A 25,602-nucleotide genomic window follows, 5' to 3' on the forward strand; every position below is an offset into this window, starting at 1 on the left:
TTTAAATCTGATCACCGTACAAAACCTCAGATGTGTCATGTCATTGCTTATGAGACACTAATATACCCTTTGATTGTTTAAAAGCTTCAGTTCTATACTTTTTTTCCCATTTAGATAAACATTTAATAAATAAAGAGGGGAAAATGAAAAAAAAAACCTACAAAATATAAGTCTGAATGACCACTTCTTTGTCAGAGCAGAAACAAAACAACAGGAATATGTCTGCACACAGGAAGGAAAATAAACATTTGATCAATGTAGTAAGGAACCTCTATGAAGGAAAAATAAAACACAGCTAAATATTTTTCTAAGGCAGTTTTGTTAATACTAGATATGCAAAATAAAATTTTAATTTATCAGCTTAACCTTCAAATGTGTATCCAAGCATTTTAAAAAGAAAACTGGCATTCTTTATTAGTTTTCTGAATAGAATCCATTTGCAAGTAGGGTGGAAAAGCAGCTACTTGTAGCTCACATTAAAATGTATAATTCTCCCTTTGAGCGTATGAAGCAGAATATTAAAATTCTAGATCAGTCCAACACTGATTTGGATTAACCATGCAAATCAGTAACCTCTAAACCAGCAGAATAATCTTTTAAATAACTCAACATCATTAAGAAAAGGGGGAAATTGCTGCCTGAACTAAGTATACTAAGAAAGAATAGTACTTCTATTAAATTAATGAATTATTTTTAATATTATGAGTATTATGAATTGTGTAACCAGCCAGATCTCCTTTTTCATGTTAGTTGCTTGAAAAATCAGAAATAAATTTAAAACCAAACTTGTGTAAGTTCTGTTTTAGGTAACTTTTAACACTGTCCTACTTTCTTATATAAGGCAGTGCATGCATAAATAAATATATACATGAATACTATAATTTTAACCATTTTGTGGGTATTATAAAAATGTGCACTGGTAAGAGAATTCTGGATATATACTGAATACAAAGAGATGTTTTTGTTTCAGTAAAGAACAACGACACTAAAAAATTCCAACTAATTGGTATTTTACATATTGTAAAGCACTTCCATACAAAACCCAACAGAACCTCAAAAGTTCACAGTGACATACAGCCACTCTATTTTTCCCATTTTATACAGAGGAAACTGGCTTTTAAAAAGTTAAATGGCTTGATCAAGGTCAAAGGTATTTTTCCTTCCAAAATTCTGGACTATTTTCATTACAGAATACTAGAAAGAAGGGGAATGTTAGGAGAAATCCCCTGATCATGACTTAAAAACACCAAGATCAATATAAATATTATAAATTATGAAAATTATTTGAAGCTCAATAAATTTTGTAACCATCTTTACAACTATTAATATGACTATTAACATGACGCAGCACATCTTTAGATTTCTATGCCAGAAAAGTTCCTTCAATAAATGTGAAATAAAGACTTTCTTTTTTAAGATTTTATTTATTTATTTGACAGAGTGAGAGACAGCAAGAGAGGGAACACAAGCAGTGGAAGTAGAAGAGGGAGAAGCAGGCTTCCCACCAAGCAGGGACTGTAAGGGCCTATTTAGCCAGAGCGATTCCATCCGGTTAAACAGTGATTTTGTTGTTTATACAGTAAAACTTAAACTGTCCCTGTCCCTCTTCTACCCAGGGGACTTACTTAAAAACAAGTAAACCAGTCCCAGGTAACAAAGCCCAAATACAAGAGTGGGTCAGGCCAGGTGGAGGTATCCAATAAGTGGGGGTGCATACTGTCTACCTAGCTACCAAGGAGTATGGGCCCCACCCTCTGGGCGCCTTTTGGGCACCAAATCTGACCAAGGTGATAGGCTAGCTTTCTCTGTGTGTTATAATCTCATTGGCCACCTGTGCATGGCCAGGCCCAACCACATGGCTTTTGCCCTTAAAAGCTTGGTCTGTGAGGGGCACCTGGGTGGCTCAGGGGGTTAAGGCCTCTGCCTTCAGCTCAGGTCATGATCCCAGGGTCCTGGGATGGAGCCCCACATCGGGCTTTCTGCTAGGCAGGGAGCCTGCTTCCCTTCCTCTCTCTGCCTCCCTCTGCCTACTTGTGATCTCTCTCTCTGTCAAATAAATAAATAAAATCTTTAAAAAAAAAAAAAAAAAAAAAAAAAGCTAGTCTGTGAGGCAGAGAGAGGTCGCCTCTTTGCAAGAGACGGCCCTGGCCAGTCAGTTTGATTCTCGATGCTTGGTGTGAAATAAAGCTTGGCTTGACCTTTGCTTTTTATCAGTCTCACTCCTTTGATTACAGACCCAACAGACCCTGATGTGGGGCTTGATCCCAGGACCCTTGGATCATGACCTGAGCCAAAGGCAGCCACTTAATGACTGAGCCACCCAGGTGCCCCAAATAAAGACATTTTTAGACAAGCAAAAATTGAGAGAAGTCATTGCCAGCAGGATAGCACTAAAAACAATCCTAAGAAGGAATTCTTCCACTTGAAGAAAATTGATCCCAGGCAGAAAGAAGGAATGCAGGGAGGAACAAAGAACACTATGAAAAGTAATTCTGTAACTATGTATAAGCCAACATTAACTCTATAAAATGATACTAAATATATTGTGGAGTTTAAAATTATGTAGAATATAATTTTATGACCAAAAAAAGGTGAAAGACATAAGGGGGTAAATGGAGTTAAAGTATTTAAGGTCCTAGCATTACTGGGAAAGTGGCAAAAGTAATGACTTTCATTAAGTTTCATTATAATAAGGCAAGGATGTATGTTATAATTGCTATGGTTTTCACCAAAAGAATAGTAAAGTAATGTATACTGACAACTTTATAAGTAGAAAGCTACTAGAAAGAAAAGAATCAAATAAAAATTTAAAATATAAACAAGAAAGGAGAAAAAAAGAAACAATAAATGGTATATATAGAAGACAAATCGTAAGATGACAAAAACACAAATATAGCATAATTATATTAAATGTAAATGGATAATACGTCAATTAAAAGACTATCAGATTGGGCCAAAAATTATATACTGCTCACAAAAGAAACCTTAAATATAAAACCACAGAACAGTTTATAGAAAGAGGTATATTGTGCAAATATTTATCAAAATATTGCTGGAGTGGCTATACTAGCATCAGAGAAAACAGACTTAAAGGAAAGAACCCCTTCTAAGATTAAGGTGGTAGACTAATAAAGAGCTCAAACAATGAAGAACACATAACAATTTTAAAATCTAATAACTGTGTATGTGTGTGTATATATAAAGCAAAAATTGACAGAATTAAAAGAAAAATAGACAAATTCACAGTCATAATGAAAGACTTTAACATACCTCTTTCAATAGCTGAGAAAACAAGCAGAACAAAACTTCAACAAGAATAATTTAAACACAACTACCAGAATTGACATAATTGACATACTAACATAAATGCATCCAACAATGACAGAATTCAGATTCTTTTCAAGGAGGACCATTTTCCAAATTGACTATACTTAGGATCAAGGAAGCCTCAACAGACTTCAAAGATGGAAAACTTCAGAGCATATTTTCTTACCACAGTGAAATTAAGCTCGACTTATTAATAATGGAGAAAAAAAACTACAAAATTACCAACTATTTAAAATTCAAAAATATACATCTAAATAACTCATAGGTCAAAAAAATTCCAACAAAATTAGAAAAATTTAAAACTGAATATTAATAAAGGTACAAAATATCAATACTTTGTAGCTAAAATAAATGATTATAGTAAAATTGAAGTATTATATGCATACATTAACAAAGAAAAAAGCTTCCCAAGTCAGCTTGGGAAGATAAAGAATAGCAAATCAAGTCAAATAAAGTTAAGGGAAAGAAATTTTTGAAAAGTAGAAATTAATGAAATAGGCACAGATACAAAATAAAAATAAAAGATTAATAGATTTAATAGAACTCCAGTGAGACTGATCAAGAAAACAAGAAAAAACCACACAGATAAACAATAACAGAAGCAGAAAAGTATACAACACTATAAACTCCATTGTTATTAGAAAGTATTAAGATGTCATAAATGTTTTTCCCCAGTAAATTTGAAAAATGGGATGGAATGAACAGTTGCTAAAAAATATACTTAAAAACTGATAATATAAATGATAATGTATAAAATCTGAATAGTCCTTTATCTATTATAAATAATAACAATAATTTTTAAAACATTTGAAATAATAATTTAAAATAATAAAAATAATTGAAATATTAAATGATTTAAAAATATTTAAAATAATAACTTAAAAAAACTTTTTTAAAACTCCCCACAAAAAAAGTCTCCAGGGTCAGATGGTTTTACTGGCAAATTCTTTCACATATTTTAGGAATAAAGAACACTAATCTTATTTAATCTCTTCATTTTAACAAGTCCACACAACTGTCATATAAAGTATAACAAGAATAATAGAGAGAAAGAAAATTATAGGCAATTTTTTATGAGCATAGATTCAAAAATTCCAAATACACACAAATATATGTATATTATAAATAGAATATGATGATATATTTAAAAGATAATAGGGGCACCTGGGTGGCTCAGTGGGTTAAAGCCTCTGCCTTTGGCTCAGGTCATGATCCCAAGGTTCTAGGGATCGAGCCCTACATGGAGCTCTCTGCTCAGCAAGGAGCCTGCTTCCTCCTCTCTCTGCCTACTTGTGATCTCTGTCTGTCAAATAAATAAATCTTTAAAAAATAAATAAATAAAAATAAAAAGATAATATATCACAACCAAGTAGATTTTATTAAATTCAATCAATGGCATATATCTCATAGATGAAAAGAGAAAAATTATACATAGATGCAAAAAAAGGCAGTGGATAAAATTCAAAACCCAGGGGCACCTGGGAGGCTCAGTTGGTTATGCAACTATTTTCGGCTCAGGTCATGATCTTGGAGTCCCAGGATCAAGTTCCACATCGGGCTTCCAGCTCTGAGGGGAGTCTGCTTCTCCTTCTGACCTTCTCCCTTCTCAAGCTCTCTCTCTTGCTCTCTGTTAAATAAATACAATCTTTTTAAAAAATTCAAAACCCATTTGTGTTTTTAAAGATTTTTATTTATTTATTTGTCAGAGAGACAGAGCACAAGCAGGGGAGGGGCAGAGGGAAAGGAGAAAGCAGGCTCCCAATTGAGAAAGGAGCCTGACACAGGACACAGACACAGGACTCTGGGATCATGACCAGAGTCAAAGGCAGATGCTTAACAGATACAATAAACACAGATATCTTCCCTTTGTGTTTTTGAAAGAAGAAAACTCTTAGCACACTGGGAATAGAAGGGAACTTCTTCAGTTATTTTTTAGAGCTATAAAATATATAGTAAATATTATTCTTATTGGAGACATATTGAAAGTTTATGCTTTTATTTTGAGATTGAGAGTAAGTATGTCTACTATCACCACTTCTATTCAATATTGTTTTAAAGGTGCTATTCAGAATAAGGGGAGAAAAAATTAAAAAAAAATATATATGTATACATATAAGGAATATATATAAAGATTATAAAAATATATTAAACTTTCATTAAGCATTTCAACATGGTTATGTATATAAAAGGTCATTTCAATAAGCCTGTGACAAACATTTAAAAAATGAAATGCAAAATATCACTTACACTAACATCATACAATGTCAAATATGTAGAAATAAATCCAGTGAAAGATGTGCAAGACACTACACTGCAAACCACAGTACATCACTAAAACAAATTAAAGACCACCTAAAATAGGGGGTGGAGGTGAAGAGGGAGAGATCCACGTAACTGACTGAAAGAGTCAACATAATGAAGATGACAAATTTTCCCAGAACAATCTATCGACTCAATGCAATACCAATCAAAATCTTAGCAGACTCTCTATAGGAATTGACAAGCTAATTCTAAAAGTTATGTAGAAATGCAAAGGGACAAAGATAGCCACGATAATTAAGAACAAATTTGGAGATTTTGTATTAACAAATAGCATGATTCATTATAAACTTGCATTAATTATGAAAATGTGATATCAGAAAAGAAGAAAAAACAGACCAATGGAACAAAACACAGAACTCAAAAACAGATCCACACATATTCAATCATTTGATTAATGCAAAAACAACCTGTACTATATAAAGGAAAAAAAATGATCTTTTCGACAAGTTGTGCTGGGCCAATTGAATACCCATATGGAAAATAAAGTATATGGACTCCTATCTCACACCATACACATGCACAAAAAATCATCCATTTTCAATGAAAAATAACATCAAGCTTTTAAACGAAAACAGAAGAATATCTTCCTGATCTTGGGGTAGGCAAAGACTTCCTAAACAAAATGCCAAGAACACTACCAGTAAGGTTATGGACTGATAAAACGAACTCCATCAAAATTATGAATTTCTATTCGTGAAAAAAAAAATCACTAAGAGGGTGAAAAGGAAGATACAGAGAGGGAGGAGGCATTTGCAATTCAAATATCCATCAAAGACTGGTATTCAGAACATGTAAAAAAAAGTAATTAATTAGAACTCCTACTAATTAATAAGAAAAAGGAGAGAATCCAATAGAAAAGTGGGCAAAAGACTTGAAGAGACACTAAATGGCCCCAAATCATGAGACATTTGACAGTATTGGTCATCAGAGAAATGCAAATTAAAACCACAGTGAGTACCACTACACACTCATAAGAATGGTGAAAATGAAAAAGATGCTATCAAGTCAGTACTTGTTATACTATGAAAAAAGTTTTCTTAACAAAAAGAGAAGGAAGGGCTATTCATTAATAATAAAATTTAATCATCAAACTAAACCAAATACTTTTATTTGTGTGGATACATGGAAAGTATTTGTGTGCTGTAAACTGCCCCAATATACTTAACTTATTTTCCCCAAAGAAGGGTCTACTTTGAACCTTGAGAATGTTTAAGATAGTAGAGCCACAAGGTCTACAAGATTTGCTAATTCTTAACTCTCATTGTATCAGTGAGAAAACCAAAGCTCAGAGAAAGAAAGTAATTTGCCCAGAAATGTGACACGTTAGGTCAGCTTTTTGGTGTTGGTACTGTTCTCATTCAGTATTTTTAAAAAATGTTTTCTAAAAAATTTACGTTGACAACACCCTGCTATATAATCTAATGTACATTCAATAATTCGAACACTGAACAAAAGGAACGAAACTCAGGTCCAAGGAGTAGAAAGACTTATCAATCCCTCGGCACCCACACACTGTCTTCTGAGGATTTAATTCAGCTCCTGTGGGCTGAGTCTTCTTCAGGGCTTGGGTTAAAATCAGAACAAAGCCAGACAAACTCTCCTGGCTCTGACAGGTTGGTAGGGTTGAATGAGAGCAACAATTCTTGACATAGGACCTTTTGAGCTGTCCTGGAAGCAGACTATTATCTCCACCAATAATACAAATGATAATAATAATGGTAATAAGGAAAATACTAGCTGAAATTTTAATGGCGTTTACTATAAGCTAGGCCCTATTCTATATTTCTTACGTATATTAACTTATTTAATCATTCTATTCTCCTAACAATCTTTTTTTTTTTTTAAAGATTTTATTTATTTATCAGAGAGAGAGGGGGAGAGAGTGAGCACAGGCAGACAGAATGGCAGGCAGAGGCAGAGGGAGAAGCAGGCTCCCCGCCGAGCAAGGAGCCCGATGCGGGACTCGATCCCAGGACGCCGGGATCATGACCTGAGCCGAAGGCAGCTGCTTAACCAACTGAGCCACCCAGGCGTCCCTTCTCATAACAATCTTAACGAAGCAGACCATTCTTCAGATGAGGAAACCATTAAGTTTAGGTCAATTGTTAAGATTCCATATTGAGGAGTTGGGGGAGCTGGGATTGCAACACAGGTTGTCTGGTTCTAGAGACATAAACTGCATGCCATCTTGCTTCTCAGTGCTGAATCAATCAGAGCATTTCTGATTAAGGATCCTTTTGAATTGGAAATGTCTAACCCTGATAGAAGACCTTCAGGCAGGGGCTGACTTTCCAAGCTTACTTTGGGTCCTACCCAGAACCATAGCCACCTCCAAGGATCCCTGGGGCCTGAGACAAGCCATGCAGATCATCAGACCATGGCAAATATAGAGCATACAAACAATGAGAACCTCTGTGGCAAAAGGAAGGTTGGCAAGTTTGGCCATTTTTTTTCTGTTGCTTGGCATAGAAAGGGGGTTAGTGGTCTATTAAGTACAAAGAGTTGATCACAAAGTCAAATCCTGCTTTTATGGAGACATAACCTACCAAAGCCACATGTGATGGATGTATTAAAGTTACACAAAGATGTGAAGTTATCTGGCTAAAGGAGTATAGAACAATTAGATGCAGGGGCTAACTCAGTAATCAATTTTAATACAAGACTATTCTCTTTTTTGGAAATCCTCTCGACTTCACTGAAGGCATACTGCTTTCCATTTACCTGTCTCATTTTGATCTAGTAAGATTTACTTGCACTTGAGCACATGGAAAAGACTTCATTTATCAGCCAGTGATTTATAGAAAGGGACCAGTTCTTGTCCTTGTGCACCCACCTGGAATGGGTATAATCTGATTAGAGATACCACCTGGCACTTCGGGTAAAAGATTTTATATTATCCTATTACAAGTTAAAATCTATCTATTATATATAATTTTATTCTAGTAACTATACATCTGTGTACCTATGGTTTTAATTTTTTCCAATTTCCAACCAAACATTTCTATATGGGAATAATTCCATAACCTTGAACTCATCAATTCTATCCTTTTTTGAGTATTTTTCTCTTACTTGACTCCCAGATCTTAAATCTGGTGATGTGAAAGTGGGGAGGTGGTTGGGGGGAATTAAAGGGGCGTAAGTTAAAAAAAAGAGGGGGGAGAGGTGCATTTTGCTTAGAAGTCTATCATTTGCATTCCTTTCATTTTCCCAGAATACAGCCAACTGTGAAGAAGTAAACAAATAAATCCCTAAGGGAGGAAATTCAGCAGTGAAAGGGAAGGCTGGGATCAGGTGCGTGTGAAGCAAATTACACCTGAACTCCATAAACTTGCCATCTGTCCAAGCTGACCAGAACTACCCAAAGGATTTCTGAAGCACAGGTCGATAAGGAACTGAAAATGTAACTCAAACTTTGTCTTGTCTCAAGGTAACTAAGTTTACCCTTTGTAATCTGCCCAAACTCAGCCCAAGAGAAGCCTAACCCACAGCAATGTATGACTCCAGTGGGTTGGGGCAGCTTTACTGATCTTCTAGATAATATTTTTATTTTACATAATTGAGGATCATCCTGATATCCATCTAGAAAAGAGTACACAAAACTTAAGCAATTGAATACATAGTAGCAGAAATTTAGAAAAAGAATAGTGGGTTTTGCTTCAGTGTATGGTAACCTAAATATAAGTCTGTATTGATGTGGAGTTGAATATCAATATAAATTTTATCTAAATAGAATGAAAGACACTAGATGGCTTGAACTTATACTTCAGAAGCAATATTATATGGCAACCATTTTATAAGGGCCTATCATGTCCCAGAACCTCTATCGGTTCTCACTGAGCTTTAATATGCATACAAATCATGCAGAAATTTTGTTAAAATTTTATTTCTGAATATTTGGGGAAAAGGGGCAGCTACATCAGAAGCATAGTATCTGGATCTTCCTTAAATTCCCATGTAAAACAGAGCAGCTCGATACCAAAACCAAAAACCATGGGCAACGTTTTCAACAAAGTTAGGGAGTGAGGTGTCCCTGCACACCTCACAGTACAAGGAAGTGAAGACAAGCCACAGTTGCCGTATGGCCTGCACAGTAATAGCAGGGATACTGAGAAGAAGCAGAGGGAATCAAAGGAGTGACTGAAGGATCACAAAACAGAGTAACTTCAAAATAGTCAAAAAATACTTACTGAAAACACGGTGGGTATAAAGAACAGCAGCAGAAACGGCTAGAGGATCTGCTCAATCCAAAAGCTGCTAGAATTCAAGAAAAATCCCAGGATAAAGGGTGTGCAGCAGAATACCTCAGGACCTTCCAACAGAATTTTCTGCAATGTCAGAAACATTCTATATTTCTGTATACAATGACCAATAGTCACATGAGGCTACTGAGCACTCGAAATGTGGCTAACATGTCTGGGGAACTGAATTTTCAAAAGAATATTTGAAAGCAAAGGTGAATGCATTCTTTCCACCATATCATGCCAATATACTATCATATCTGGGGAAAGACCCCAAAATTTTAGAAACAAAGTTTGGGTGAATTTTTTCCTGTTTATACCAGTCTAATTACTTTCTTCCACTATTGAGCACAAAGTTTGAAAGAACATCATCGGCTCTCCCTCTGCTGTGGTGGCCCCATGCCCCCTACACCATAAGAATTTGGCCAATGGAGAACTGAAGATGGGAGCAACACCAATGGGAGAGATGAGAACAGGGAGATCACAGTGTGGTTGAATAGCTGTGCTCCAACTGCTTTAATCATCTCTGATAGTTTCCATATGTTCTTTTAAGATGGGCAGAGCATCAGAAATAGTGGAATGTAGGAAATTAATAGAAGGCCTGACTATCTCCCTTCTTTAGTCTCCACCAACCTCTCCCTGTTCCAGGCTGTTTTGTTCCCACCGTTTAACAGAGGAAAAAAATAAATAAAAATCTCTAATTCCAGCAGTAAGGCCTTGGAGAGAACAGTTCCAAAATGGCATCATGAGGAGCTCAGCAGACCTGCTTCCTAGGAAAACAACTATGGCTGGTGAAAATTACCAAAGACCCCCAACAACTTGAAGTCACTAAAAATCATCTTAAGGGCATAAAGTAAATGAAGAAATATTTATTCAAGAAAATCTACTAAATTTCAGTAAAAACAAGAGTTTGTGGCACTTGAGGTACTCCCCCAGCTCCATGACACAAAAATTTCACTCTGAGCCCGCGTGGCCAATAAGATGGGGATCTCCCTTCTTCCAGAAATCTGTTCTGGGCTTGGTTATCTCTCCAGGAGGGGCAGGCTTCCAGCATTTCTCGTCTCCCCAGCTATGTGTTACTGAGATTAAATTTCAGGTGATTGTAACCAAGATATTAAGAGCTCCTTTTCTCTACCTAGTCTGTACTGGTAGAATGGAAGCTCTACCCCAGGAACAGTGGGTCCTGATCACTAATCACCTTTGCCCCAGCTTGCTCACAGGGTACATGTTCTATGCCAGGAGAGGCACACCAAAGAGAGAGGCTACTGTCCCTGGCACGAGCAAGACTGTCACCCTAAGAAAAATGGGCCACGTCCCTACCTTCAGCAGTGCTCAAGAGATTTTGCCCAGGGCAAAGGTAGGTTACAAAAAGAGAGGATTCAGAAGCTCTCCCCAAAGAGACTAACTTTATTTGGAACAGAGTGTAGGAAATTCAAGCCTAAACTCCAGCTCTCAGAAAGAATGAAGAATTTGGTAGCAAGCGATTAAAAGGAGATTGGTAGCTCTGTGTGGACAATAAGCTAAACCATAGGCTAGTTAGCTTATCAGAGAAAATCAGGGAAAGAGATAGCTAAGAATAGGCGAATTTCAAACCTCAAAGACTGGCGTCAAAAACTACATCTGCAAACAGACTCAGATTTAATTGGAAGAGACTGGAGAGCAATTCATGTCTTGGGGCATTGTTGAAAATAAAAGCAATGAGGTGGCAATTAGTGGAGGCTAACAATTGAGTGTAATACCAACAGAAACAGTAAACAGACAGAACAGGGAAAGAGACAGAGAGCCTTGCTAAAACTACTGTCATCCAAGGCTAACTGTGCACGTGCCTAAGGCTATACTCTGAGGATCAACACTAGAGGTTTCACACTGGAAGGGAAATAGGTTTCACTAGAATAGCCAGGAATGCCACTAAATGAGTAAAAAAGCAAAAGATACCTGGTCTCAGAGAGGTGGAGGGAGTGAGGAAAATAAATGTGTGGAGTTGGGTATAATATATTATCTAAAATGTCCAGTTTTTACCAGTTATGAGATATGCAAAGAGACAAGAAAAATGTATACATAGGGGGAAAAGCAGAAAACATCAACTACCTGAGAGGTCTCAGATGTCAGATTTAACAGATGAAGACTTCCAAGTAGCATTTTGAATACATTCAAAGAACTAAAGGAAACCATGTTTAAATAAATAAAGTATGATATAAATGTCACACCAAATAGAGAATATCAATAAAGAGACAGAAATTATTAAAAAGCACCAAATGGAAATTCTGGAGTTGAAAAGTATAATAACTGAAATAAGAAATCCACCAAAGGGGTTTAACAGTAGACTTTAACTAGCAGAAGAATCAATGAACTTGAAGATACATTGACAGATATTATGCAACCTAAAGAACAGAGAGAAAAATGAAGAATAATGAACAATGTCTTAGAGAAATGTGGGAGACCACAAAGCACAACAACATGCCAGAAGGCAAGGAGAGAAAGAAAAGATATAAAAATACTCAAAGAAATAATGGTTGAAAACTTTTCAAGTTTGATGAACTATATCAATCTACATGCCCAAGAAGCTCAACTAACTCCAAGTAGGATAAACGCAAATCCACTCCCAGATACCCTCTGCTCTAAAAATGCTTAAAGACAAAAACAAAGAGAAAATCTTCAAAGAAAACATTAAACAATGTCTAATAAACATTCCTGGTTGAAAAATTACTGTGTCCAAGTATAGAATACTTGCAAAGAGAATAAATGTAAACATTTAAATGATAGGTAGATATATTTTATTAAGGCAGTGCAATATTTCCTTTTGCAATTAAAAAAAGCAGGTTGTAAAATATATATAGTATGATTTTTTGTAGTAACAAATGCATTTACGTAGGTATATAAGCACTTAGTGCATTAACTCTCAATCACAGAGTAAGCGCTCCACAGATATTAGCAATTCTGGTTCTGTGGCTGCAGTGGTATTGTGACCTTGTAAAACTCACCAGGCTAGATATTATTTTCAGATTTTGTGTCAGTCATTTCATGCTAGTCATTGAGAAAAGATATTAATACTCAGATGCACTTGACTAAAGTGTTTTCCTACTTGAGCTTCTGTTGAGTGAAAATAATGACAATGACAGCAGTTCTCACTTCCTAGATACCCTGACCGACACCTTAGTTCTAAATTCACACAAGAGTTTCTCAGACCATGGGAAAGTGAGAGAAATGGGCTCTCTTGCTCCACAGCTTCCTTCACCAAGATGGGCTGTTGGCTCCCAGCTACTTGCAGGTTCCACATTAGCTATTCAAAACTTTTGCCAAGTTGGCCTGTATTTCTCCCTTTCTTAAATTCTTCACTGGAAAATAGGCTTGTTCTCTACCCTGCTTCCTTTCCCTGTCCAATTTGGGAATACTCTCCTGTGTGAATACTTCCTTAGTTATGGTAGGTCAGGCAGGTCCTGGTTCCTCTCTATTTTCTTCTACTTATAGCTAAACCTCGTCTGACATTTCTGCCCAACATCACTAAAGACTGACTCCAGTGCTGAGTGTGAACAGACTTCTACAGCATCCCTTATGCAGCCAACCCCTGGACCAGATCTCAGGTTTTTGCAAAATCCTGAGACCTACAGAGTATACTCTGACACCTCTATTACTCCCAACACCATTCTCTCCACTTAAATCACCTGAAGAATATAGGCCACAAGATCAGAGAACCATCTGGTTGACCTCTCACAACAAGATAGATAAGACCAACAATGAAATATTCTGTTTCTTTTCTGTTTAATTATAGCACCATTATTCCAATAGTATTATCCTTTATTTGTTTCTCCTACCAAAATAATAAATTCTAATCATTCATAATTTCAATCAACTTAAAGAGGTGGCCTAGGAACACAATTCATATATTTTTCCTGTGGGGGGAAAAAACTGTTCAGCAATTGTTTATATAAATTGGCAGTATTCAAAGTATTGTCCTCAATGCACTTAATTATTCTAACTTGCTGAATAAGTGTTTATAAACTTTTGGAACCTAAAACCTTTTTAAGAGAGACTTATCTGTACTTGATTGCTATAAATAAATGAATCCCAAAAGGTTTAACAGATTGCAGAAAGAGGATACAGTTGCAATGGGCAAACATTAACAGATGAAATATAATTAGTATTATACCAATTCTTCATTAAGCATTATAAAAATAATATGTACAGCTATTAGTGCTAAAACAAAACACCTGTCAATTATTCACAAGTGTTTCTAATTGTAAGAAAATATTCCACAGTAAACAGATGCTACAGGCTGAGATTCAAAAAAAAAAAGAAATTCTCAACCTCATTCAATCTAATTTTTCTAAGAGTGTCTCCCAAAGATTACTCATCACACTTATGTATCTGCCACTATAATTAATAGTTCTCTGTTATTCTTTCCACTTTAGGTTCAGCAATAGAAAATTCATTACCAGATAAGCCCATTTTGATTCAGATACAACCAAGGTAATTACTAAATTCATAATAAGGTGGTTATTTGGGGTCAGGATGATGATAAATCCTTGGTTTGTACTTGCTGAATAGTTAATAATCTCTGCAAGGAGATCTGACCGAATGCTCACACAAAATATATTAAAATTCTCCTGTATTTTTATATGTGGGAGGTTTGGGATTTTTTTAAGTTTTGCCTGAATCAGATATTATTTTTATAAACCTAAAACATCATGGCAATACTATTTCTATTATTCTATATCCCTATAATTCTGATATTTCTGATAATTCCTATATTCTTTATGATAGTCCTATAATTCCCATATTGGGAATATTCCTATAATTCTTTATGCAATACTAGGGAGTAGTTTTTTTAAAAAGTATTTTTTTAAAAAGTCCTCTTTTTTTTTTTTTTTTAAAGGACTATGATAAAAGCTACTTAGACAAAAAGACTATATGCTTTACTCCTCTGTCTGTGGGTACTGTTGCCCAAGTTTCTGGGGAGACACATCTGATTTGGCAAGCAGATGTAGATACCTGCCCCAAAGAGCCAGCTTTCTTGCTACATGTGATGCAAAAGGCTTAACGATGGGCTTCATAAATTAATTTAGTCTTAATCCAAATGACATGACGTAAACATCTTTCTGGCATAGCATGTAATTTTAATCATGAAGAAATTACGTATTTGAATCTATTTTTATTTTTTATTTTTTTTAAGATCTTATTTATTTATCTGAGAGACAGAGAGAGAGAGCATGGGGGAGGGGCAGAAGAAGAGGGAGAAGCAGACTCCTCACAGAGCAGGGAGCCCCACTTAGGGCTGGATTCCAGGACCTCAGGATCATGACCTGAGCTAAAGACAGATGCTTAACCAATTGAGTTACAGGTGCTCCTGAATCTTTTTAAAATGCCATAATACTAAAAAAAAAAAAAATTAAGTATAGAAAGAGATGTAAATATGGAACTCAAATCCAATCCAAAGCCCAAGACTGATCTCAAACTGAAGAAAGCCCTCTAAAAAGAACAAGAAGACTCCTCCTCAGGGACAGGAATCCTATTATTATTATTTTTTTTAATTTTATATCCTAAGGGCTATTACATAGTCATTGGCAAATAGTAGTTGCTTAACAAAGCAAAACTTAGAGAAACTCATTCCCCTGAACATACTTTTTGAGGTCTTGTCTATTATTTTAGTTTTAGTTTTGGTTTTGGGGGAAGGTATTAGGGGAAGGTTATGATTAGAGAAAATATGATAGGCAAATTGGAAAACACCATCAGGGTAGAAACAGGCTAACAAAGAAAGAAAGAAAAAAACTGAAGAACCTAGAAATGAATAATCACAAGAGTGAACTAAAGGGACAGAATGGATGGTTATCTGCCATAGCCAGATCTAATGTTGACAGTGTTCTCTCCCACTCAGAAGGCATCAGAATAAGAACATGAGTAATGACCCTTATGAAAATCCAAAGGCCTATCCCCTGTTCTGCTTACTTTTCCCTTATCCTCTTTAGAAGAATGAAGTCGACATAATCTTTCACATTGCTTATCTCTGAAAGCTCAGAACTACTTAGGTTGATTTGCATACAATAATTATTTACTTAATTAACAGGCTCTCAGCTAGATTGTCCTTTCAACCCTTAACAAGCCGAAAATTATATGACTCCTCTTCAAAGGAAAAGAGATTTTCCCTAAATAGGATCTACTGCTAACAAGAGAATACAATTTTCCACATGGCTTCTGCACTGAGATTTAAACTGGTTCCATGACAAGGAATGAGAAATTCCTTTGGTACAAGAGCTCAGATAAATGGAGAAATCTCAGATGTATCTATCATTGAAAACTGAGAAATTTTTTAAAGTTTATTCTTAAAAGCTAGTATCTTCATAAAAATTCTTATTAGCATCAAGAAGAAAAAAAAATAAAGCCATAAATTCCCCCACAGATGTGGAAGTTGATCTTAAATAAAGCACAGTGTTTAGGATTACAAATACTTTCTTTTTTTTTTTTAATTTTTTATTTTTTATAAACATATATTTTTATCCCCAGGGGTACAGGTCTGTGAATCACCAGGTTTACACACTTCACAGCACTCACCAAAGCACATACCCTCCCCAATGTCCATAATCCCACCCCCTTCTCCCAAACCCCCTCCCCCCAGCAACCCTCAGTTTGTTTTGTGAGATTGAGAGTCACTTATGGTACAAATACTTTCTTTAACAGGCCAGCAGAAACCTATCAATATTTAATGTTTGTGACACATTAAGAACTTCCCTTGTGGTTGAAGAAGAAAAAAATAAAAATAAAAAGAGTAATCTATAAATAAAGAGAATTTTTGAAATTGGCATAATGGAAATCATCAAGTTCCAAATCCAAAAAACCCTCCTTTACTCTGGTCAAAGAATGAATTCATACTTCAAAAGGATAAAGTGAGTGGATGTAGCAAGTAAATGAGCCCCAGAACGAAACACATTGTCCTCCCAGTGCAGCAGATATATACATCACCTGGACCAGCCCATTGCCCACTCACCAGATGTCTGACTTTGTGTTGTAGCCTTGGTGTTTCAAAGCCTCTGGACTCATGTAATGGGGAGTTCCAGCTAAAGTGGTGGCTAGATCACAGGATCCCATTAGGAGTCGAGAAACTCCAAAATCCCCTTGAAATAATAATAAATTTTTATGAATACTTTAAAACAATGAAAAGCAGCCTGGAAAGTAACAACTGTCTAATTTGGCAATTTTAATATGCAATGACTCATATCATTTAAAGGGAAAGAAAAGAAGAAAATGGTATCTTTAAAATTACACAATGCTGGTGCATAGCTTCCTGAGCCAGGAAGGTGAATTATATAAGCTAAAGCTTATTATTTCTGGAATTATGGAGAACCCGCAACTTGAAAAAAAAGCTATTTCAGTTCTGCTTAACAACAAACAAAATGATTTTGGGGGGCTGAATATAAGAATATAATGATTTGCAATTTCCTCAAAGCAAGAAGAGTTCATTCTTCAATTACAATAAAGGAAATATTTCAAATAAAAGACCTGAGACCTTTCAAGAACATGCCTATAAAAATTTGAATCCATTAAGTTCTCTAACTAGTTGTATGCTTTTAGGCTTTCTCTCTTTAAGAACATCTTACAGGAAGAATGAATAATCCAGTAACTGTTATGAGTGGAGGTACAGTCCTGAAGAAGAACTAAAAATTAACAAATCCATGATACCAATAATTTCATTACCAGTGATAACTGCTAATTGCTTGGGGTAAAATAAGGGGGAAATCTATACTAATTAACGAAGTTAGTAAAACAACTCTAAATACTTGCACAGTGCTTGGCATGGGATAGAAACTCAAAAACTGTTAGTTCAATCTTTCATGTATATAGCAAATGTCTTACACTTCAATTTGTATCAGGTACTCAAAAACAAAATAATGGGGTTTTCTTGGCCCCAACCAAGTAAAAACAAAAGTTTGAGAAGTTAAAATAAACCAGTGATTACTCTAACACTTCTAGGCACTATATATTTCAATGATATACTAATAACATCTAGAATATATTCTCCCATGTTTCTGGAATACATATTTTTTAAAATCTTACCAATTTTAAGAAGATTGTTTTTCAGAAATATATTCTTTGATTTCAAGTCTCGATGAAGTATCCTCCTACACAAAGGAAAAAAGGACATAAAATTTCATGCAAAATAAAAAAATTTTATTTCTAATATAAATAATATATATGGGTGCATGTGAAGTGATAAATACACACTCCGGTAGATATATCTTTCAGGGTTTGAAAGCTACAAATCCACAACATTTTCTAGTTCCCCTGAGGAAATATGAGTTTTAAAAACAAAGTTTCAAAGTCAGCAGGACATGTAGTTGGGAAAAGAGTGATGTGGTTTACACTATTTCAATAAGCTCAGTTTTACTGTGTTTCTGTAGCATGATCTACGTAGTACTGTATCTACTAACCATACACTCAGTTGACAGACCAGTTATCATAAGACTTTGTAATCTATTATATATACTCTTACATATTATATGTCATATATAAATATATATTACATGTTAAATATAGTTATGTAAGATTTTTATAGAACATAATTGTAACTATATGTTCTATAAAATGTTATATATATTGATACACACACATAACACATAATTTAATATACATTAAATCCAAATGTTCAGGTTTTATGTATTTGTAGAAATAATAATGTTGTTGATGATACCTAATAATAGATAACATGCATAAGCCAGCAATATAAATTATGTCAGTTAAGACTTTTGTTTCTGGGATTATGAAGCAGTAGACAACTTGAAAACATTTACCTAAAAAGACCAAAAAACGTGGAATAAAGTCTGTAAATATCTTCACATATGCTGAGCTTACAAGAAAATGAAGCATATCCCTGAGGGTTTGTATAAAACCTAAGGGGTTGTGCTGAGCTCAGTAGCCAATGGGCTGGCCTTCATGGCCTCAGAGAAACAAAAGCCAAGACCTTGAGCCCATGTAATGTGAAAAACTGGACTATACAGACACAAATACGTCAGAATCCCGGATGTGGTTCGTATTTTCACTGAAAGAATGACCTAAGAAACATCCACTCACAAGTAAACAAAATGACAAGAAAGTTGATCTGTACAGGTCTGAACTTCTGAGTGGAGAAAAAATATCTCTCTTCTTCTTCCATAACCATATCTCCCTGCTCACTCACATTTGGGATTCAAATATGTAATAGCTTTATGGCTTCAGAAATCCCAAGCCAAGAAATTAACATAAAGATTGGTTCTCAGCTGCTTCTACCTCTTGGGGCATCTGGCAGAAGCAAATGCAAAGCAAGAGTCAGCAGATAACATAGAGTAAAATTATACCCCTGCGAATTTCAGATAATCTAAAAGGATTCAAACTATAAAATAAGTATATTTTAAGAGATTAAAATTATAAAGAAAGAATTAGGAAATATAAGATAGAAAAAGGGTACTACCCAAAAATAAAAAGATGGTGCTGATTTGAAAACCAATCAAATAGGATTTCTAGGGGAAAAATGTGATTGAAATTAAAAATACAAGAATGAAACCTCAACTTCTGACTACGATGGAGTAAGCTTATTTCACACTTTCCACAGCTGTACAGAGAACACTGAAACATTTGAACAATGTAAAATCTGAGTAAAATTAAAAAACAAAAACAAAAACGCAGCAGGTCTTTGAAGATATCAAAGATCAGCTAAGACAAACGAAGGTAGTCAGCACTTGAGGAGCCAGAGCCTGGAAAGGAAGGGAATGCTCTAGGTGAGCCAAACATTCTGCATGGTGTGTTCCTCTCAGGGCAGTTGACAAAGGCAGAATGCCCTGGCCTAGAGCTTGCAGCACTTTTCCTGGACTCACAAGACAAAGATTACAGTTCAGGGCTACAGAGGCAGCCAGGTCTTGAGGGGAATTTCTTCCAGTAAGAAAGGGAGCAAATGAGAAGTTAAGTCTGACATTCTGCCTGGCTTTTACCCTTGAGGCACTTGCTAAATCCTACATTGTTCAGGGGAAGACAATAAGGAAAAGGGGGCTGCGAAGAGGTTAAAAACTAAGCAAGGAGTTTTCAGGAGATTCATAAAGATGAAGAAGGGTCTTGGAAACCCTCAAGGCCTCCTTCTTAGATATAAAGATATAAATCTTAGATATAAAACCTTCACAGAATCTGAAACCATCCTTAAACCAACTCAGTCCCCCATTAGTTCAAGGTGATCTGTCCTTACTATAACTACTACCCAGAAAAAAGTTAGACCCTCTCCAGATGATAGTATCACCCAACACCTCTCCATTATTTCATACATATTGTCCACTACTCACTCAAAAGCCAGAAAAGAAAGCAGGGAAAGGAGAAAAAGGTGTGTCACAAAAATACAATGGAAGAAACATTCCATATATTGTTAATCACAACAGACTAAAATCATGAATTTAAACACAGAGAAACAAGACTAAGCTATTTTTAAAGAATTGTTATAAAGAACACACTTTATTTTTTTTTTTTAAAGATTTTATTTATTTATTTGACAGAGAGAAATCACAAGTAGATGGAGAGGCAGGCAGAGAGAGAGAGGAAAGCAGGCTCTCTGCTGAGCAGAGAGCCCGATGCGGGACTCGATCCCAGGACTCTGAGATCATGACCTGAGCCGAAGGCAGCGGCTTAACCCACTGAGCCACCCAGGCGCCCAAAGAACACACTTAAAAAAAAAAAAAAAGTAAGGACATAGGTTGAAAGCAAGAGGATTAAAAAGATACTCCAGGCAAAAGAAGGCTGGCAAAAAGCAGTATTAGGTAAATTAAGGATAAGGAGTATCACTACAGAGGCACCTGGGTGGCACAGTCGGTAAGCGACAGACTCTTGATTTCGGCTCAGGTCATGACATCAGGGTTGTTGAGATCAAGCCCAACTGGGGCTTCACACTGGGCATGGAGCCTGCTTAAGATTCCTTCTCTCTGTCTGTCTCTCTGTCTCTCTCCCTCCCTCTGCATATACCTTACCCTCAACCTGTGCACAAGGGGTGCTCTCTCTCTTTCTCCCTCTCAAAAAAAAACAAAAAGAGTATCACAACATATTGAAAAAAATCCAATAATTGATTGAGAAAATTTGTATTTATTTATTATTTTAAAGAAACCACAAGGGGGAGGTGGAGAGGGAGAGAGAGAATCTTAAGCAGACTCCAAGCCAGCACAGAGTGTGATATGGGGCTCTGAGATGACCCTGAGATCATGACCTGAGCAAAATCCAGAGTTCGATGCTTAACCAACTGAGTCACCCAGGTGCCGCTATTGGGAAAATTTTTAAATTCTGTACTTACGTGCAACTTATGATACAAGCCTAGATATATATGAAAAATTAATATTAATAAAAATTTAAGAAATTGACAAATCCACAATCATAGTGGAAAGTTCAATGTATTTCCCTCAATGGTTAATAGATTCAGTAGGCAAAAAATTAATAAGATGTAGATTTTAGTAAAACAATTATAGATTTGAAAAACATAATTAGTTTGAGCTAATACACATAAATTGAATATTTCATCAAAAAACTTAAAAATGCATGTTCTTATATGTACACATGGAATATTTTTGAAAACTGACAATGAACTAATCACAAAAGCAAGTATCAACAGATTACAAAGAATCAGCACCAAATAGTTCACACATAGCACACATATGGTTCAATGGAGTTACATTAGAACCCCATCAGGCGCTTAGAACAGTGCCAGATACTGGCAGTAACTGCTCAAGACAACGCCTCTAGTTTGTGAAGTTTTCTGGTAAGGCAAACAGGCAGAAAACAATATATATATATATATGACTGCTAACTTAATGCTACTAAAACAATAAAGCAGAGCAAGGAGCTAGAGACTACAGGGTAGGGAGATAAACAAGCTGAGTCTTGATTGTGGTGGTGTTACTATTACTGCTCCAGTGTATTACCACCAATAGATTAAAAGGGAGTCTGTGTGAGGCTATCAAGCAGAAATAAATGATGAACTATAGGCAGTGGTTTAAACCCCATTACCCTTCCCCCTCACTCTTCAATACCCCATTCTCTGCTCAAGACCGTCCGTGACCCCTACTGTTGGCTGAATCAAGGACAGCTTCACATTTGGAGTCTTCCATTTCCAGCCTCCTCTTCCACCTATTTATTCATGCCAAAACAAAAAAACAAAAACAAACAAACAAACAAAAACTAATGAAGGAATAAACATTTAGTTATATATTTGGAGTACATTTTAAAAGGGAAAAAAACGCAATAACTGCAAGTCAAGAAAATATAGGCTAAGAAATGGTCACATCTCTGTTGAAGCCAACGAGGCACTTGCTTTATCTTAAATGCAGCACACATGTTTCTTCCTTTATGTCATTGCTCATATTAAAATACCTTCTTCTTTCATCTCTGCCTCTCAGAATCCTGTCTGTCCTTCAGGATTGTATTGGAAACAAACCTCACATGCCTCCCTGGAGTCCCCTGACTATCCGCATTCCTTCCAAAGGTGCTGGTATTGGAGGCCAATTACTCACTTGCCTGAGATGCCAGGCGCTCGGGCTGCTGCCACAACTGGACGAGGATGAAACACCACACTGCAGGACACAGAATCAAGCATTCCAACTGGCAGTGTAAGGAACTAGATGACACAGCCTAAAGGTGCAAGGGAATTCACTACTTTGGAGTAGACCAGCAGGCGACAAGTGGAGAAAGAATCTAGGCAATCATTTTCTCTTTTTCTCATTAAGGCATGCTACCCCTGTGTTTATAAGGTATACAAATATCCCTGCCAGGCAACCTGCCATTGTCCTTCTCCAGCTCTTTGTGAATTGATGGCCAGTACAGTAACATACACTTCTCTGCTTCACATCCTAAGCTCATTTCGGATTGTCCTCACTCTCACCACCCTGGGTCTATAACCCAAGGCAGGTACCAGCATTTCAATCCTTGCCCGAGGTTGTTTCCAAGCTTAAAAAAGGATACCCCTGAATCACTTTCTTAACCACCGTTCCTACTACTACCAGCAAGTTAGACATACTCTCCCACTTCTGTTCTTCTTCTCACACTATATTCTACAACTGACCGATTACTCTTGCTAAATTCTAAGCTCTACAAAGTCTGTATCCTACCTGACTATATGATCCCCTGTAACACTATAAACATTTAATTAAACTGGTAGGTTAAACCTGATTGAATCCTTGGGTTTACAGGAGCAGGAGCCTGAACTTTTCAAATTATTTTTGATTGACATTTTTCCAAAATGAACTATATAATTCCCCGACTTCACAAAGAATATTTTTTAACAATTCACAATTATAAGAAACACCAACTACTAGGGTGTATCTAATCCTCAGGCCTATACAGGAGACCCCAATTTGCAAGCAGTATTGCTGAGAATTAGGCTGAGAATAGGCGTGTGGCTTTACAAAATTAAAATCTGCTCTTGAACCCCTAACTTAAAAACCCTCCAGGGGTCTGCACTGCTTCCAGAATAGAACATAAAATGCTGTATGTGGCCTGCAAGAGACTGGAAGATCTGGCCATACACCAATGCCTCCAGAAGCCTTGGCAAAAACTCAGGCCAAGTCTGTATCATCTTTCCCTCTTCCACACTGTTCTTTATTCAGGGTAGAGGCTCGGTTAATGTAAGTTAACTTTAGAAACACTATCCTAGGAACAAAAATGAGTACCAGCTTCTGGGACTCATTTATAATCCCCCCCCCCCCAAAAAAAAAAAACCTACATGCTTTGTGCTATACTAATGTGAAAAATATAAAGATTCATAAGATAAGGCCATGTATCCCATAATGCTTAAAATCAGGTTAGAGAGATAAAGGAAAAGTATACAAATAACTATAAAAGATGGCAGAGGGGAACCCAGTTCTTATCACTTTATTAAAAATTATTTTTAATTATAAATAGTTACCAAGATAGACATTCACATTCAGAAAGAAACTTCTCTCCCAACAAATGATTGCTTTTATGTACACGCCCACAAAATTGTACTGTTATCAGTTAACACTAGAAATACCAGTTATAAAAATAATTGATTTTTTACAATTACAATTACAATTAGTGATAATGTAGGTATATCAATGTTACCTTGGTACAGTAATCAGACCTCAGTCACCCAGAGCAAAGCTGGAAATCATGACAGAGGAGCAGGGCCAAAGAATAGCCACCCAGAAAGTCCATCTACTTTACTTAATGGAGACAAATAGCTACACACTCAAACAAGAATGCAATTAGAATTGTACATAAAGTGAAGAATTGAGAATGATGGCAGGAGTTCCCTGTAATTCCAATAATCTTTATTCTCCTAAAGGCTTTGGAGAATTACAGAGGAATAAGCAAAGCTTCCAAGAATGGAAGGGAAAGGGAAGAATACAAGTGAACAACACAGGTCTGGGTCACTTCTTCTTAGAGCAAATAACCCCCAGTTCTATCACATAAAGTGCTATGCTGCTATCCTTACGCCTACTCTGAAGATGAGAAAATCAAGGCTTACAGAGGCTAATTAGTTTACCCCGGTATGAATTTGCCCAATAATCTGCCTAGAGTACGAACGGATCTGTTTGACTCCACAAAGTATCATAGTTCTGTCTTACTCATGGTAAATGCTCAATAAATGTATGTTGATCTTAAAAGCACTACCCTTAGCATAAAGATGAATACCATGTAGTGGGGCTCATTCATTAATTTAAAAAGATAGAAACTTTGCATTTAATCAATATTCTCTCCTGCCTTCTTACAGTTCCACAACATCTAGAGCTGGGCTCTGTGTTAAGTATGATGTTGACGACTTGAAGATTAAAGGCAAAACAATTATATTTAACAAATAGAGGGTTAAATAAAATTTGGCCTCTTCTATGCCCACTCTTGGGGTTCCCTTGGCATGGCAGGAACTGTTAAGGAACTACACAAAGACCATTCTCCCACTCTTCTCCCTTGATATCAAAACCCCATGAGCCCTGGGCCCTCCTCAGTCCTGGTAGGTAAGAGCAATGAGGAGGGAAGGGAGTGAAGGATATTATGGAAAATAAATTGAGGTAATCTTTTTTCCCTTTGGGGTAACTTATTAGGTATATGCTGTGCCCAAATTCTGGCCAACATTAAAGTATAACTTTCAAAAAGGTAAAATTATGAATATCATGAAAATATAAAATGAACACATTTTGTTCCATTCATTAATCAATGAAGAAACTAGTAAGATGTTATAATGGAGTCAAAGAATTTTTGACAAAAGTATTTATAAGAGGATAGCTGGGTTAGGTACAAAACTGGGTAGTGGCCAACAGGACAATAAACCAGATCCCCAGAGTTGTCTGTTCCAGTGAATAAAAAATATTTGTACCTCTTCTAGACAAAAACATTCAAGTTAACCCCTGCCTCTACGGAGTTATAAAATAGCCCAGATGATAGGAAATTAAGTCCAGCATTGTGCTCAAAGTACTCAGTAATCTCTTCTGCCTTTTCTATGTTTTGGAAATTTTTTCTAACAATGAAACATAAGTCTGCTGGAAGCTTGTATGAAATATTTCCCCACTCTTACAAAAGACGACAAAAGAGGGTGACATGTGGCCTTTTTACCTCATTCAGCCTTTGGTTACTGTTGTATGTGGTTGGGTGATACACGGTGGCACTTCAGCCATCCAGACAACTGTAAGAGGGCAATCCCGACTACAAAAGCTAACCATGCTGAGAATGGAAGTAATGAGATCGAAAGAACTTGAAGTATTGCTGAACTACC

General features: G+C 36.1%; 1 protein-coding gene across 9 annotated transcripts in view; it reads right to left on the reverse strand.

Moving 5' to 3' along the window:
• Positions 1–25,602, reverse strand: part of NEK11 (NIMA related kinase 11) — a 248,879-nt gene that overhangs the window by 143,185 nt on the left and 80,092 nt on the right. For 8 of the 9 annotated variants that reach the window (XM_082684325.1, XM_082684317.1, XM_082684318.1 and 5 more), the window contains 2 exons: positions 17,934–17,998; positions 16,867–16,993 (listed from right to left, as the gene is read on the reverse strand). In XM_082684325.1, coding sequence (XP_082540451.1) covers positions 16,867–16,993; positions 17,934–17,998 — 192 coding nt within the window. Of the gene's footprint in view, positions 1–16,866; positions 16,994–17,933; positions 17,999–21,907; positions 22,005–25,602 lie in introns of all 9 variants that reach the window. The other variant, XM_082684324.1, reaches the window with a different exon arrangement.

Source organism: Mustela nivalis (assembly GCF_964662115.1).
Source record: "Mustela nivalis genome assembly, chromosome: 1".
NCBI lineage: Eukaryota > Metazoa > Chordata > Mammalia > Carnivora > Mustelidae > Mustela > Mustela nivalis.